This window comes from Herpailurus yagouaroundi, unplaced genomic scaffold (genome assembly GCF_014898765.1).
Source record: "Herpailurus yagouaroundi ecotype Mexico unplaced genomic scaffold, PumYag 159, whole genome shotgun sequence".
NCBI lineage: Eukaryota > Metazoa > Chordata > Mammalia > Carnivora > Felidae > Herpailurus > Herpailurus yagouaroundi.
In genome coordinates this window covers 44,796,532-44,815,263 of record NW_024412400.1, presented here as the reverse complement: position 1 = coordinate 44,815,263, position 18,732 = coordinate 44,796,532, and the positions used below count along the sequence as shown (strand labels likewise).

Here is an 18,732-nt window from a genome sequence, read left to right as displayed (position 1 = left end):
AACTATGTTAATTTCAGATACAGCAGGCTTCAGAGCAAGGAAAGTTATCAAAGATAAAAAGGGGCATTATATGATGATAAGGGGCTCAATACTCCAAGAAGACATTACAATTCTTAATGTGTATGTGCCTAAAACCAGAGCACAAAATACCTAAAGGCAAACACCGATATAAATGCAAGAAGAAATAGATAAATCCACTATTATAGTTGGAGACTTCAACACCTCTCTATTAGCAATGGATAGATCCAGCAAGCAGAAAATTGGTAAGGATATAGTTGAACTCTAAAGCATCATCAATCAACTGGATATAACTGACATATAGAATATTTCATCCAATTAGAAACAGACTATACATTCTTTTCAAGCTCACATGGGACATTCACCAAGACAGACCATATTCTGAGCCATGAAATGCACCTAAAGAAATTTAAAAGAAATCAGACAATGTCTGCTCTCAAACCACAATTTAATTTAAACTAGAAATCAGTATCAGAAAGAGGGTTGGAAAATCCCAAAATACCTGGAGAATACAACTCACTTCTAAACAACACATGCATCAAAGGAGAAACTTCAAGAGAAATTTTTAAATATTTCTAACTAAACGAAAATGATAAATACAACATCAAAATTTGTGGCATGCAGTGACGGCAATTCTTAGAGTGACTTATAGCACTGTGTGTGTGTGTGTATGTGTGTGTGTGTGTGTGTGTGTGTAGGAAAAGAAAGATCTAAAATCAGTAAGCTAAGCTTTCACCTTAGGAAACTAGAACAAGAAGAGCAAATTAAATCCAAAGAAAGCACAAGAAAAGGAATAAAAGCCCTATTTTATTTTATTGTAGAAATCAATGAAATTGCAAATAGGAAATCAACGGAGAAAATCAATAAAACAGAAAGCTATTTCTTTCAAAATATCAGTAAGCCTCTAGCCAAGCTTATTAAAAAAAAAGAGAGAGAGAAAAACACAAATTACTAATATCAGAGATGAAAAAGGTGTCATCACTATGGATTCAATGTATAATAAAAGGCTAATGCAGGAATAATGTGAACATTATCTGTGCCCACAAATTTGATGGCAATAAAATGGACCAATTCCTTGAAAGATAAAACCTAACAAAACTCACATAAGGAGAAATAGATGGTCTGAATAGGCTTATATCTGTTTAAAAAAAAAATGAACCAATAACTAATAACACACCAAAACAGAAAACATTAGACCCAGATGGTTGCATGGGTGAATTCTACCAAACATTTAAAGAAGAGATACCAATTTTTTACAATCTTCCAGAAAACAGAAGCAGAGGGAATACTTCCTAAGTCATTCTATGAAGCCAGCATTGCCCTAATACAAAAACCAAAGACATTACAAGAAAGGAAAACTACTAACATCTCTCATGAACAAAGGCGATAAATCTCAACAAAATGTTAGTAAATTGAATCCAACAGTGTATTAAAAAATATATACACCATGACCAAAGTGGGATTCCCAACTGGACCACAGATTCAATGCAATCCCCAATCCCAGCATTTTTTTTTCCTTCTTGGGTATTGACAAACTGATACAGAAGTTTATATGGAAAGGCATAAGGTGAGAAGAGCCAAACCAATAATCCAGAAGAAAGTTGAACAACTGATACTACTATAAGGCTACAATAATCAATACAGTATGGAATTGGTGCAAGAATATAGATAAATGGGACAGACTACACAATTCAGAAACAGACAAATATAGTCAACTACTCTGACAACAGTGCAAGGGAGAAAGGACAGTCTTTTTAACAAATGGTGCCAAAACAACTGGACATGTCAAAAAAATGAATGTTGATGAAAGAGAACCTTCTCAACATGATAAATGGCATTTTTGAAAATCACACAGCTAACACCATTCTCAATAGTGAAAGGTCAAATCTTCCTTCTCAGAAGAGGAACAGACAAGGATGCATATTTTCACCACTGCTATTCAACATTATCATAGAGCATTCCTACAAGAAGGCAAAGGAACCCACACTGAAAACTGTATTTACAGAGGACATAGTCCTATATATAGAAAATCCCAAAGAATCCATAAGAAAACTACTAGAGCTATAAATTCAGCAAAGTTGGAGGTTACAAGATTATATAAAAATCAGTTGGGTTTCTATACACCAGCAGTGAACAATCCAAAAAGGAAATTAAGAGGTCAATTCCATTTGCAACAGCAGCTGAAAGAATAAAATACCTAGGAAAAAAATTAACAAAGTGGAACACTTGTACACTAAGAATTATAAGATAGTGGTGAAAGAAATTAAAGACAACCTAAATAAAATGGAAAGATGTTCCATGTTCATCAACTGGAAGGCTTAATATTAAGATGGCAATAATACCCTAAGCAATTTATAAATTCAACACAATCCTTATCAAAATTCCAATATCCTTTTTTGTAGATATGGAAAATGTGGTCCTCCAAATGTAATTGCAAGGGATCCTGAATATCTAAAACACTCTAAAAAAGTTGGAGAAGTCACACTTCCCAGTTCAAAATACACTGCAAATCTAAAGTAATCAAAACAGTGCAGTATGGCTTAAGGACAGACATACAGAACAATGAAAGAGACTTGAGTGTCTAGAAATAAACCCATACATGTATGGCCAAGATTTTTGACAAGGGTGAAAGACCATTCAATGAGGAAAAACGAATCTCCTCAACAAATGGTTCAAACTATTGCCTTTTAATGCTCTATGTATGTATGTGCGTGTATATACACATATATATGTAAATAAACTTGGAGCCTCACCTTATATATAAAAAGTAACTTAAAACTGATCAAAGACCTAGTGTGAGCTAAAATCATAAAACTCTTAGAACATGCAAGAAAATCTTCATACCATGGATTTGGCTGTCTATTTTTAATTATGACAATAAAAGCATGAACAAAAAAAGAATAGAGACATTGGGACATCATAATTAAAAACTTTGTGTTTCAAAGGACATTGACAAGGATATGGAGAAATAAGAACCTTCTGCATGGATGCTCAGGATGTAAAGTGGTGCAGTGGCTGTAGAAGACAGTATGGGTGGTTCCTCAGAAAGTTAAACAGTGATTACCAAATGACGTGGCAATACCACACTTAAGTATGTACTCAAGAGAACTGAATTCAAGAACTCAAACATATACTTTTACAACAGTTTTTCATTGCAGCATTATTCATAAGAGCCAAAAGGTGGAAGCAACCCATGTATCCACTAGCAGATGACTAGATAAACAAAACTTGGTAGAAACACATAATAAAATATTCCTCAGCCACTAAAAGGAATGAGTTCTGGAACCTGGGAGGAAGATCACAGAATAGGAGGACCCTAAGCTCACCTCATCCCATGGATACAACTAGATAACATGTACATCAGTGTAAATAACCCAGAAAAGGACCCAAAGACTGGCAGAACAGACTCTCCACAACTCAATGTAGAGACAAGCCCACTCTGCAGAGAGCAAGAAGGGTTGAGATATTGTCAAGAGCTCATTGGGACTGTCTAGGGGAGGGAGGGAAACCACAGGTACAGAAAGGGGAGAGGACCAGACCCTCACACCAATCACTTGTGGCATGGGGAAACCTGCATGAAAACCAAAGGGGCATAATTTTATGACTTCTTACAACCAGCTGGGCTTAACATCAGGAACTTTACAAATCAGCAGGCTCAGCTCTGGGAGACCCAGGTGGGTGAGAGGAAACAGAATCCCCACCCTTAAAGAGACAGCACAACGAACAGCCCCACGGAGATACAGCATAGAAGCATTAGTTTGGGGGGGAAAAAAAAGCTTGGGGTATACAGGAAGGGGATATGGTTAATAATCTCAGAATGTGTGTTGGAGGCAAAACTTCTCCAGGAACAAAGGAGCTGGCAGGCCCCATTTTCTTCCCCCACCCCCCAGCCTAGACACATGGACACACCTGCAGGAACCAGCAAAGCAGCAACATTTCCTACCTAATTTGCTAACAGTGTGTCCCACCCTTACATTCTCCTACAGACCTGCCTCCTCCAATATGCCCTTGCCTGGAGCCCATCCATAGTAGTGCTGCAAGCCTGGCCCAACAGGGTCCAGCACCCCTCCAAAGTGACTCCTGCCCCAGGGAGAAGGAAAGATAACCATACACACCATTCCAACTGCACCCCAGCAGTGGGCTGAGGGCTGATATCTGGTCTGACTGCAGGCCCTTCCCACCAATAAAAGCTTCTCAAGGGACAATACAGGGAAAGTGCCCTGCAGTTATATGCTATTACATCTCTAGAAAATGCCTGGTCTGACTCAACTCAAGCCCAAGGTGGCCTCAGACTGTCCCACTAACAACATAGGGACCAAACCATGCCCACAATGGGCAAAGAGAGCCATTGCAGATGTTGGGCCTGAAAGTAAAAGCAACTCAGCCACAATAGTAGGGCAAACACAACACACATGGGAGACACCCCTGAAGCACCAAGTTCTGATGAACAGGGGACACTGCACTGCAGGACATTACAGGACCTCTTCTTCATACAGCCACTACTTTCAAGAGCAGGAGACAGCTGACTTTCCTAACACATAGGAACAGACACAGTTAAACAAAGTGAAGAGGCATAGGAATGTGTCTCAAATGAAAGAACAGGACAAAGTCATAGCAAGAGACCTAACCAAAACAGATAACTAATATGCCTGACAAAGAACTTAAAGTAATGGTCCTAATGATACTCACTGGACTTGAGAAAAAAGTGAAGGACCTCAGTGAGATGCTTAACAAAGATATAGAAAAAATTTAAAAAGAACCAACCAAAGGTGAAGAATTCAATAACTGAAATTAAAAATATACTACAAGGAATAAACAGTAGACTAGAGGAAGCAGAAGAATGGATCAGTGACCTGGAGGACAGAGTAATGGAAAGTGATCAGGCTGAAGAGGAGAGACACAAAATAATAACAAAAACTGAAAACAGACTTAGCGAACTCAGTGACACCATCAAGTGTAATAACATCTGCATTATAGGGATCCTACAGGAAAAAAGAGAGAAAAGGGGGAAGAAAACCTATTTGAAGAAATAATAGCTGAAAACTTTCCAAATATGGGGAAGGAAACAGAAATCCAGATCCAAGAATCAAAGAACCGCCCTATAAAATCAACCTAAGGTGGTCCACACCAAGACACACAGTAATTAAAAAATGGCAGGAGCACCTGAGTGGCTCAATTGGTTAAGTGTCCAACTTTAGCTCAGGTCATGATCTTCTGGTTTGTGAGTTCGAGCCCCGTGTCAGGCTCTGTGCTGACAGCTCGGAGCCTGGAGCCTGCTTCAGATTCTGTGTCTCCCTCTCTTTCTGCCCCTCCCCTGCTCACACACTGTCTCTCTCTCAAAAATAAATAAACATTTAAAAAAATGGCAAAAAGTAGTGATAAAGAGAATTTTAAAAGCAGCAAGAGAAAACAATTACATACAAGGGAAACTCAATAAGCCTATCAACTGATATTTCAGCAGAAACTTTGTAGGCCAGAAGGGAGTGGCATGATATATTCAGAGTGCTGGAAAAAAAAAAAAAAAAACTGCAGCCAAGAATACTCTATACAGCAAAGCTGTATATACTCTATATAGCAAAGCTATTATTCAGAATAGAAGGAGAGATAAAGAGTTTCTCAGATAAACAGAAGTTAAAGGAATTCATCACCACTAAACTAGCCCTACAAGAAAAGTTAAAGGGGACTCTTTGAGTGGAAAGGAAAGTCCATAAGGAGGAGTAAAAAAAGTAGGAAACATAAAAGCAATAAAATTAAGTATATCTATAAAATTACTCAAGAGATTCATAAAATAAAAAGATATAAAGTTTGACACACGTAACTAAAAGGTGAAAGGAGGAGTAAAGAATGGGCTCAAATTTAAGCAACCATCAACTTAATATAGACTGCTATATGCAAAAGATGTTATATACAAACCTAATGGGAATGACAAATCAAAACCAGGAACAGATATGCAAAAAATAAAGAAAGGAATCCAAGTATATAACTAAAGAAGACCAGCAAACCATGAGAGAAGAGAACAAGGAACAGAGAAGAACTATAAAAACAACCATAAAGTGGTTAACTAAATGGCAATATGTACATACCTATCAATAATTACTTTGAATGTAAATAGACTAAATGCTCCAATCAAAAGACACAGGGTGACGGAGTGGATAAAAAGCAAGACCCTGGGAATGCAAGCTGTTGCGGCCACTCTGGAAAATAGTATGGAGGTTTCTCAAAAAACTAAAACTAGAACTACCCTACGACCCAGCAATTGCACTACTAGGCATTTATCCACAGGATACAGGTGTACTGTTTTGAAGGGACACATGCACCCCCATGTTTATAGCAGCACTATCAACAATAGCCAAAGTATGGAAAGAGCCCAAATGTCCATCAATGGATGAATGGAGAAAAAAGATGTGTATGTGTGTGTGCGTGTGTGCATGTGTGTGTGTGTATAGAATATATATAGAATATATATATACACACATACACGTACACACGCACACACACACAATGAAATATTACTTGGCAATCAAAAAGAATGAAATCTTGCCATTTGCAAGTACATGGATGGAACTGGAGGGTATTATGCTAACCGAAATTAGAGAAAGACAAAATCATATGACTTCACTCATATGAGGACTTTAAGAGACAAAACAGATGAACATAAGGGAAGGGAAGCAAAAATAATATAAAAACAGGGAGGGGGACAAAACAGAAGAGACTCATAAATATGGAAAACAAACTGAGGGTTACAGGAGGGGTTGTGGGAGGGGGGATGGGGTAAATGGGTAAGGGGCACTAAGGAATCTACTCCTGAAATCATTGTTGCACTGCATGCTAACTAATTTGGATGTAAATTTTAAAAAATAAAAAATAAAATTAAAAAAATAATAAATCTTAAAAAAAAAACAAGACCCATCCACATGTTGCATACAAGAGACTTCAGACCTAAAGACACATGCACCTTGAAAGTGAAAGGATGGAAAAGCATTTAAAATGCAAATGGAAGTGAAAAAAAAGCCAAGGTAGACAAAATAAATTTTAAAACAAAGAGTGGGGGCGCCTGGGTGGCGCAGTCGGTTAAGCGTCCGACTTCAGCCAGGTCACGATCTCGCGGTCCGTGAGTTCGAGCCCCGCGTCAGGCTCTGGGCTGATGGCTCAGAGCCTGGAGCCTGTTTCCGATTCTGTGTCTCCCTCTCTCTCTGCCCCTCCCCCGTTCATGCTCTGTCTCTCTCTGTCCCAAAAATAAATAAACGTTGAAAAAAAAAATTAAAAAAAAAAAAAAAACAAAAACAAAGAGTGTAATAAGAGACAAAGTCACTGTATATAAAGAGTACAATCCGACAAGAAGATACAACAATTGTAAATAGTTATGCATCCAACATGGAAGCACCCAAATACATAAAGCAGCCAGTAACAAACATGAAGGAACTAATCGATTGTAATACCATAATAGTAGGTGACTTTACACCTCACTTACATGAATGAATAGATCATCCAAACAGAAAATAAATAAGGAAACAGTGGCTCTGAATGATATATTGGACCAGATGTATCTAACAGGTATATTCAGAAAATCCATCCTAAAACATCAGAATACACATTCTTTTCAAGTGCATATGGAAAATTCTCCAGAAGAGATCACATATTAGGCCAAAAACCAAATTTCAACAAATTAAAAAAGACTGAAGTCATACCTTGCATCTTTTCTGACCACAGCAGTGTAAAACTAGAAAGTAACCACAAGAAAATAATCTGGAAAGAGCACCAATACATGGAAGATAAATAACATTTAACTAAACAATGGATGGGTCAACCAAGAATCAAAGAGGAAATTAAAAAAAAAAATACATAGCAACAAATGAAAATGAAAACACAGTGTTCCAAAATCTTGGGGATACAGCAAAGCTTTTATAAGAGTAAGTTTATAGCAATATAGGCCTAACTCAAGAAGCATGCAAACATCTCAAATAACCTAATCTTACACCTAAAGGAGCTAGAAAAAGAACAAAGGAAAGAAATAATAAAGATTAGAGCAGAAATAAAATAGAAACTAAAAAAACCAATAGAACAGATCAATGAAACCAGGAGCTGGTTCTTCGAAAAGATTAACAAAATTGATACCAGTTTAGCCAGACTCATGAGAGAGAGATAACTGAAACAAAATCAGAAATGATAGAGGAGAAATAACAATTGATACTACAGAAATCCAAAGGATTATGAGAGAATATTATGAAAAACTGCCTGAAAATTGGACAACCTGGAAGAAATGGATAAATTCCTAGACATATAACCTTCCAAAACTGAATTAGAAAGAAATAGAAAATTTGAACAGAGTGATTGCGAGCAATGCAATTGAATCACTCATCAAAAAACTCCCAACAAGCAAAAGTCCAGGACCAGATGGCTTCACAAGTAAATACTATCAAACATTTTACAGGAGAGTTAATACCTATTCTTGTCAAACTATTCTAAAAAATAGAAGAGGAAGAAAGGCTTCCAAATTCATTCTATGAGGCCAGCATTACCCTGATACCAAAACCAGATTAAGACACCACAAAATAGAAAGCTACAGGCCAGTATTTCTGATGCACATAGATGTAAAAATCCTCAACAAAAATATTAGCAAACCAAATCCAACTATACACTTAAAAAAAAATCACCAAGATCAAGTGGGATTTCCTGGGATGTGAGGCTGGTTTAATATTCACAAACCAATCAACTTGATATATAACATCAATAAAAGGATAAAAACCATAAAATCATTTCAGTAGGTACAGAAAAAACATTTGGCAAAATACAACATTCATTCATGATAAAAACCCTCAATAAAGTAGGTTTAAAGGGAACATACATCAACATAATAAAGGCCATATATGAAAAACCAACAGCTAACATCATACTTGGTCAAGAACAGAACAAGGATGTCCATTCTCACCACTTTTATATAGCATAGTACTAGAAGTCCTAGCCATAGCAATCAGACAACAAAAAGAACTAAAAGGCATCCAAATTGGTAAAGAAGTAAAACTTTCACTATTTTCAGATGACAAGATCCTATTATACAGAAAGCCTTGAGGACACCACCAAAATCTAGAATTGATAAATGAATTCAGTAAGTTTGCAATATATAAAATCACTATACAGAAATCTGTTGCATTTCTATACACTAATAATGAAGCAGCAGAAAGAGAAATTAAAAATATAATCCCTTTTACAATTGTACCAAAAATAAAATACCTGGGAATAAACTTAATCAAGGAGGCGAAAGACTATACTCTGAAAACTATAAAAAGCTTATGAAAGAAATAGACAATGGCACAAAGCAACGGAAAGATATTCTATGCTTATGGATTGGAAGAATAAATATCGTTAAAATGTCCATACTACTCAAAGCAATCTATAGATTTAATGCAATCCCTATCAAAATACCAACAGCACTTTTCATAGAACTTGAACAATCCTAAAATTGGTATGGAACCACAAAAGACCCCAAATAGCCAAGCAGTCTTGAAAAAGAAGAACAAACATGGAGATATCACAATCCCAAATTTCAAGATATAATACAAAGCTGTAGTAATCAAAACAGTGCAGTACTGGCACAGAAATAGACACACAGATCAACAGACTGGAATAGAAAGAAACCCAGAAATAAAACCATGGTTATATGGTCAATTAATCTTTGACAAAGAAAGCAAAACTATGCAATGAGAAAAAGTCTCTTCAACAAATTATGCTGGAAAAACTGGACAGCTATATGCAAAAGAATGGAAGTGGACCACTTTCTTACACCATATACAAAAATAAACTCAAAATGGATTAAGGACCTAAATGTAAGACCTGAAACCATACAAATCCCAGAAGAGAGCACAGACAGTAATTTCTCTGACATCGGCTATAGAAACGTTTTTCTAGATAGGTCTCCTGAGGCAAGGGAAACAAAAGCAAAAATAAACTGTTGGGACTACATCAAAATAAAAAAGCTTCTGCACAACAGCAAAGGAAACAACAAAACTAAAAGGCAACCTAGTGAATGGAAGAAAATATTTGCAAATTAACCCTCATAAAGGGTTAATACCCAAAATATATAAAGAACTTATAAAACTCAATTCCTGCTAAAACAAACAACAACAACAACAACAAATCCTCAACGTCCAAAAAAACAAATAATCCAGTTAAAAATGGGCAGGGGCACCTGAGTGGCTCAGTCAGTTAAGCATCTGACTTTGGGTCAGGTCATGATCTCTCAGTCCATGAGTATGAGCCCCACATCAGGGTCTGTGCTGACAGCTCAAAGCCTGGAGCTGCTTTGGATTCTGTTTCCTTTTCCCTCTGCCCCTCCCCAACTCGTGCTCTCTCTCTCTCTCTCTCTCAAAAATAAACAAACATTTAAAAAAAATGTTTAAAAATGGGCAGGAGACATGAACAGGCATTTTTCTAAAAAAGACACACAGATGGCCAACAGACACATGAACAGAGGCTCATCATCACTCAACATTAGAGAAATGCAAATCAAAACAACAAGGAGATAACACGTCACACCTGTAAGAATAGCTAAAATCAAAAACACAAGAAACAACAGGTGTTGATGAGGATGTGGAGAAAAAGGAACACTCTTACACTGTTGGTGGGAATGTAAACTGGTGCAGTCACTCTGGACAATATGCGGACGTTCCTCAAAAAGTTAAAAATAGAACTATGACATGATCCAGCAATGACACTACTGGGTATTTCTCCAAAGAGTACAAAAACACTAATTCAAAGGGATACATGCACCCTGTGTTTACAGCAGCATTATTTACAATAGCCAAGATATGGAAGCAGCTCATGTATCAACTGATGAGTGGATAAAGAAGAGGTGGCATGTACATACAATTGAACACGATTCAACCATAAAAGAGAATGAAACCTTGCCATTTGCAATGACATGGATGGAGTATAATGCTAAGCAATATAAGTTAGCCAGGAAAGATGAATACCATATGATCGGCCAGAGAAAAACAACATATAAATACCATATGATTTCACACGTGGAATTTATGAAACAAACAGAGAGAGAGAGAGGCAGAGAGAGACAGAGGCAGAGAGAGAGAGAGACAGAAAGACAAACCAAGCAACAGAATCTTAACCATAGAGAACAGACTGATGGTTACCAGAGGAGGGGATGAGGTGATGGGGATTAAGAAGTAAGAAGTGCACTTGTTGTGATGAGCACCAAGTGATTAAAATAAAAACTTAAAAAAAATGCAATTCAAAAACAGGAAAAACTCAATCATATTGTTTTGGAATGAATACATAGGTGGTAAAACTTAATACAAAGACAACGAAATGATTATCATAATGGATGATCTTCCAATGAGAAGGAAAGGATTATAATCTAGATGGGTACACAGTCGTTTCTGAGGTGCTAATTATGTTCTATTTCTTGTGTGTTATACTTCACACTAAAAAAACAAAAAAAAAAACAAAAAACAACAACAACAAGAAAACAGGATGGTAAGGATAAACACCACTCCAGGGGTGCCTGGGTGGTTCTGTTGGTTAAGAGTCCGACTCTTGATTTTGGCTCAGGTCATGGTTTCATGAGTTTGAGCCCCATGTGGAGCTCTGTGCTGACAATGCAGAGCCTGCTTGAGATTCTCCCCATCTCTTGGCCCTTCAGCCACTTGCACTCTCTCTCTCAAAATAAATAAATGAGAAAAACACCATTATGTTGACTGGTTCATAAGAATAAACCTTAAAGGGAGGTTCAGGCTGCCAGGCAATCATAGTTCATTGCCCTGGTCCATCTGCCCACTTACTCTCCCAGAATATTTCATACCTTTCTGCTTTAAACCTCCAGTATCTCCTCTCCCATCATCATCTACAGTCGATGACTGAAAATGGAAGAAAACTTCCAGACTTACCACCATACATACCCACGTCCCAGGATTTTGCACCCACATATTTCTACCTTCCCTTAGCTCAACTCTCCATGTTACCATGTAAGGCCAGTCCACCTACTTGTGCACCAGAGGCCATTCCTCCTTGCCTTCTCAAAGACGGTATTATAGCAGTTCTCCCATCTGTCACCTGTTATCATCAATTTCCTTCAGCAAATGTGCTATTTCTTAACCCGACTTCTCCACCAGCTAGCTGCTACCCCATTTCCTTGCTTCTGTTTGTAGTTAAATTTCTTGAAAAAATTGTCTGTAGTTACTGTCTCTGATCCTTTTCCTTCCATTCTCTCCTAAACCCATCACAACTGGTTTTTTGGCCTGTTAAAACTCCTCACCAAAGATAATCAATAACTTCTAAAGGTCAGCTGTCGGCTCTCATCTTACTTACCTATCAGGAGTATTTGACACAGGTTATCACTCCTTGCTCTTTGATGGACTTGCATCTCTTCAGTTTCCAGTAAACCACTCTCTTCTGATGTCCCCCTGACATAACTGTTCACTCCTGTTCTGTCTCTACTGCCTATTCTTCTTTCTTACTTAATGTTGGAATGCCCCAGTATGTCTTTGGTATTCTTCTGTCCACCTATACTTATTCTCTTAGTACTGTCACCCAGACTCATGATTTAAATACATCTTTATACAATACTTACAGTTCAGATCCCTCTCAAACTCCAGACTCATTTATAACATCTACTAGACATCTGAAATTCCATATATCCAAAACGAATTTCCTCAATTTTCACTCAGAACTTGCTCCACCATTCATTAACCATTCTTATTTCTGTTTAGGGCAATGCCATTCTTCCTGTTGCTGACACCAAAAATCTGGCATCATCCATGGTTTTTCTCCCCACATCTAGTCCACTAATAAATCCACTGTATTCAATCTTCCAGATATATCCAGAATTTAAGATTTCTTCACCTCTTCCACTGCTACCACTTAATCCAACCCACATTCATATCTCACTTGGATTACTGTAATGGCCTTTTATCTGGTCTCTCTGCATATAACCCTTATCCCTCTATACCCTGTTCTTAACATAGCAGCAGAAAGACCCTTTTAATATTTAACTGACATATTACCTTTCCTCTGCTTAAAATCCTATACTCCTCTTATTCTGATGAAAAACAAACTATGCATGCCCAGGACAGTATCAACTTTTTAAACTTTTTTTCTGGGTTTAGGAAACACACGAATAAGCACAAAATGGAGCTTAAAAAAAGTGATCCCCAAAGCCAGTCCTCAAACTACTTCTGGCCTATGAATAACTTCTACTTTAATCCACACTGAATGATGACAGTGCAGTACATTTTATAAATGTCTCTATTTATTCCTCTTAACATGTGGTTTTTCCTTTTTTAATTAAATTTTATATTTTTCATAAAATAATGGTTATTATAAACGGAAGATTTTAAAAACACTTTATTACTTGGAAAATAAAATTTTGGCAGAACTAAATTTTAATGCCTTCACCGTTTCTCCTCTCTATGCATTTTCTCTGCTGAATCAAAAAACAGAACACTTTTACTGGTATATAGAATTGAAGAGTCTGGGGACTACTAGCCAAAAGGATTTAACAAACATGTACCTGCACTAAAAGCTCACTAAAGCATAAGCAGTAGAAATTACATTGGCTAGATTATTAGACACACACCCCTCCCCAGCTCTGTCAGTACTGGTTGTGTGGCATTAAAGTTTTTTGCCTCTCTGACCCTCTGTTTCCTCAACCATAATGCCCATTAAAGTACCCAGTTCACAGGAATATGAAAATCAAATCAAACAATATATTTAAAATACTTGACATATAATAGCTACATGTGTGTTTAGTTAATGCAACAGTATTAACTATGTGTTTAGTTAATGCAATGTTAATACAGTGGGTGGTATATGGTAGGAGAGAGAGTGGACCCAGTGTCAAGGAGAGTAGACCATCCTAATGCACAGAAGTATTTTATCCACTTAGGTTCAGAAATGCCGGCACATGATGACAAGAAGAAGCATTCTGGTCAAGTTTCACTACTGTTCATAAATTCTCTGCAGACCGTTTGCCCCTGTCTTGCCTTCACCAGAGTACCCCACAGCAAAAGACCACCTCCCACATCCGCTCACTGTTAACGGAGTATTAGGCACAGGGTATGGCAAAGACACAGAAGGTAGTTCTAGAGTAAGGTCAGAATGTATTCTTAAATAAACTAACGGTGATTATTTAGAAAATAAAAATATCCACTTACCTTTCTTGAATTTATGCACGGGGAGTTTCTTAAGTTGATCTTTACGAAGTCTGTTTCTTCTAGCTCTATGTCTATCCTGGACAAATTTTGTGATCTAAAAATAAAAGAAAAAAAAGAAATCAGATATTAAATATGCAAATAGAAAATGGCTATTAAAATAATAGACATGTTTTAAGTGTCTGGATAGCTCCTGCAAATCAAATTCAGTTTACTTACACCCTAATCGTATTATTATTAATTGAAGCACTAATTAAAGCACTAATTACACAGGTGATTAGTTACCCCAAAAATTATGCTTTTGAATTTTTTTTTTTTATTTTTATTTTTTTTATTTTATTTTATTTTTTTTAATTTTTTTTTTCAACGTTTATTTATTTTTGGGACAGAGAGAGACAGAGCATGAACGGGGGAGGGGCAGAGAGAGAGGGAGACACAGAATCGGAAACAGGCTCCAGGCTCTGAGCCATCAGCCCAGAGCCCGACGCGGGGCTCGAACTCACCGACCGCGAGATCGTGACCTGGCTGAAGTCGGACGCTTAACCGACTGCGCCACCCAGGCGCCCCATTGAATTTTTATTCATTGACCCAAATTATCTTTACTTACTTTAACAGAAACATTATAAATAACATAAAACTAGTTTTGTTTTGCAAATAGAAATGGTAGACCATAGATTACAAAGATTCCACTGGACCAAGAAGAAGGCAGAGTTGAAATTCCTGTTAATTATAAGCTAATAAAATTTTCAAACATACATTTATTAGTCACCACACTCTCAGTTGTAGCAGCAAACTGAATAGAAGTACTACCTAACACCTGTACTATGAATATTCAGAAGTATTCAGATAAAATCTATAAGACACTTCAACTGTAAGTTACTATGCTTGAAAAAATGAAAAGTAGTCCACAGGGGCAGAGCCAAATGTCAAAATTATATCCATGAAAAGAAAATTTTGACCAATTTGGCTATATCAATATGAAGGACTTCTGTCCTCAGAAGACACTATTAAAAACTAAAAGACAAGACACAGACTGAGAGAAAATAGTTGCAAATTGCATATCTGATAAGGAATTGTATCCAGAATTTATAAAGAACTCAAAACACAATAACAACAACAAAAAAAAAATAAGCAACCCAATAGACAAAATAAAGGGCAAAATATGTGAATAAACACTTCACCACAGAAGATACAACCATGGTAAATAAGCACTGGAAGAGATACTCAATTCAACATAATTAGTTCAAATCACAAATACCACTATATAGAATAGAATGGCTAAAATTAAAAAGACTGACTATATCGAGTGTTGGCAAGGAGGTGGAGTTACTGGCACTGTGATACACTACTGGTACAACCACTCTGGATGCTGATTTCTTATAAATTTAAACACACAATTACCCTATACTCAATTACCCCACTCATACTTACAGAAATAAAAGTACACGTCTGTATAACAACTTGTACACAAATGTCCATGTCAGATTTATTTGTAATATCCAAAACCCAGAAACGACCCAAATGCCTATCGATGGGTAAATGGATTAAAAAAACAAAAACAAAAACAAAACCTGTGATATATTCATACAATCAAATACAACTGGGTTAAAAAAAAAAAAGAATAAATATACTCAAAAACTATATTAACCTCAAAATAATTGTTCTGAGAGAAAGAAGGCAGACACAAAAGAGGACATAATATACAATTCCACGTGTAGAAAACTGAAGAAAATACAAACTAATCTATAGTGACCAAAAGCAGACCTGTAGTTGTCTAGGGTTCGGGCGAGGAGGGGGAGGTGGGGGAGGATGAGGACATGACCGGTGAGAGGCAGGGATTATCAAGGAGCATGAGGAAATTTTTTGAGCTGACTGATATTTCAACAGTGATTGTGGTAGTGGTTTCACAGGTGTGTGTGTCAAAACTTACCAAACTATACAATTTAAATATGTGCAGTTTGTCATGTGTTAATTATACCTCAATAAATGCTTTTTAAAAATTCAATAGTAACCACTAGAAGAACACTATAATCTAAGCTTTTAAACCAGTAGGAGAAAGTGGAGTCATCCAAATCTTCAAAGAAGAAGAAACAAACTAAAAGTAAACAATAGAAATTATTCCAAATGTATGTGTAATTGCAAAAATGTAAGTGGATTAAATTCACCAGGTTTTTTTTTTTTTCTGAAGAGTGTATCATATTGGATAAGGAAAAAAATCCAACTATATGCTATTTACAAGACACAAGATTAAAATTAATGACACATTAATAAAAATATAAAGGTAAAAAATAAAGGAATAAAGGTATGCCATGAAAATATTAAGCAAAAGAAAGCTGATGTATCAAGTAAAATAGAATTTAAGACAAAAATCATTAGGAGGTAACATGACAATACAAAAAAACAACACTTCATCTAAAAAGGACAAAATTATAGGAGAAATACCCAAATTCCAAGTTCAGTAATTTATAGCTAAAGCAGAGAAAAAATTTAAAGACTACAGACCTATGCTGCCTGATATAGTAGCCACTAGGTACATGTAGCTACTGAACACTCAATATATGGCTAGTCTCATTTGAGATTTGCTGTAAAATTATAAAATATACACCAGATTGTAAATACTTAGAACAAAAAGAATGTAAAACATATTTCATAATTACTTATATTAATTGAATACTGAAATACATTTTAGATTTAGTATTTAATCTCACCTTTTTCTTTTTATCTTTTTTTTTCTCTAAGTTTACTGATTTATTTTGAGAGAGAGAAAGTACACGAGTGGGTGAGGGGCAGAGACAGAGAGGGGGGGAGAAAGAATCCCAGGCAGGCTCCACACTCCGCACAGAACCCGCCCACATGGGGCTTTATCTCATGACTATGAGATCATGACCTGAGTAGATCTCGAGAGTTGGACCCTCAGTCGACTGAGCAACCACGTGCCCCTCTTTTTATCTTTTTCATTTGACTACCAGAAAATTTTAAATTACAATAAATTTGGCTTCACAGTATTGTTCTATTGCCTAGCACTGTTTTAGAAAACAGAAAAGTACCAAACAAACATAGAGAATTGTGATGACTGCACAAATTCTATGAATATACTAAAAACCACTGAATTAGACACTTTAGGTGTGTCAATTTTATGTTATGTGAATTCTATGTCAAAATGGTTTTTAAAATAAAAAAAATACACAAAACAAATGCGAAAGCTCAAACTAATGTACATATATGAACTTTGAACTCCACAATTCTTTTCACATACATGGGGAGTGTTCACAAAATATGGCCACAAAGCAGATCTTTGGAAATAACCAAAGAATCTATAACATACAATGTCTTCTGACCACAATAAAATTGAATTAGAAATCAATAGAAAAAAAGAAGATACAGAAAAATATGTATGCTCTTTGGAAATGTAAAACTTTATTAAAATAGTTTATAAGTCTCAGAAGAAATCATAATGGACATTTGAGTTTCTGAGGGGGCCTTAAAATTAGCATGCCTCTTTGCCACCTGGATTCTAAATAACTTGAGAAATAAGATCATGAACTAGCAAATAGATGCAGGTGGAGTACCTAATGCAGTGGAGAAAGAATTAGAACTTTTTACTGAACCACAGAATGAGACTGCCTTACCCAGCCAGGTACAGACAAAACTCCTCTGGAATGGAACAGGCCTTCCCTTCACTCACCCCCAGAATTGCAGAACTAGTCCTGGAGAAGCTGGAAATAGGTTAATCCCAAGAGAAAGGTGGAGCTGAGTGACGCATGCGCTAGGTTTATTCTTCCCAAATACACCACACACATAAGATACTTCATCTCCCCTAAGACCAAATGAGTGAGAGGGTAAGGAAGAGCTAGGAATTAGAGTAACTTGAGTTCTCCCTTCACATGAATGGAAACATCAAGAGTGCTAAAGAAATATTCTATATAACAACAAAAAATATTTTTAAATGTAAACCAAATTGAAATAATATTCCTTATCAAATGCTAGGAATTGAGGCTAACATCACTGTTAAACAGAAATTTATAATCTAAATGCATTTAAATCTAAATCTGGAAAGAAAAAAACTAATAAGCATTCAGCTGAACAAGCTAGAAAAAGAAAAGCAATATATCCATACAAAACAGAAGAAAAATGATGCTAAGAGCACAAATTCATGAGAGACATAAAACAGTGAAGACTTTAGAATATAATTTGCAGTGAAATCGAAGCTGCTTTACATCGGAGACTTTTTACCAATTTTAAGTACAGTGATGGATCTTCAGATCATAGAGCAGTGCCTAATTCATCATAGATGTGAAATGAATATTTGTTTAGTGAAAGGAAAAAGAAAACCGTCAAGGTCTACTTCTTTGAAAGACAAAACAGATAAATTAATAACACTGTGAAAAGGCACGGGCAGATATGAATAAAGAGAACTCATTTCACATACAGTAGAAATTCTGAAAGAAAGAAAGAAAGAAAGAAAGAAAGAAAGAAAGAAAGAGAGAGAGAGAGAGAGAGAGAGAGAGAGAAAGAAAGAAAGAAAGAAAGAAAGAAAGAAAGAAAGAAAGAAAGA

General features: G+C 36.3%; 2 protein-coding genes across 8 annotated transcripts in view; one reads left to right on the top strand and one right to left on the bottom strand.

Moving 5' to 3' along the window:
* Positions 1 to 18,732, bottom strand: part of RNF13 (ring finger protein 13) — a 169,811-nt gene that overhangs the window by 33,945 nt on the left and 117,134 nt on the right. For all 6 annotated transcript variants that reach the window (XM_040480463.1, XM_040480465.1, XM_040480462.1 and 3 more), the window contains one exon: positions 14,181 to 14,274. In XM_040480463.1, the coding sequence (XP_040336397.1) occupies positions 14,181 to 14,274 (94 nt within the window). The remainder of the gene's footprint in view (positions 1 to 14,180; positions 14,275 to 18,732) is intronic.
* PFN2 (profilin 2) overlaps positions 1 to 18,732 on the top strand; it is a 90,669-nt gene that overhangs the window by 42,961 nt on the left and 28,976 nt on the right. The gene's annotated exons all lie outside the window — the stretch shown is intronic.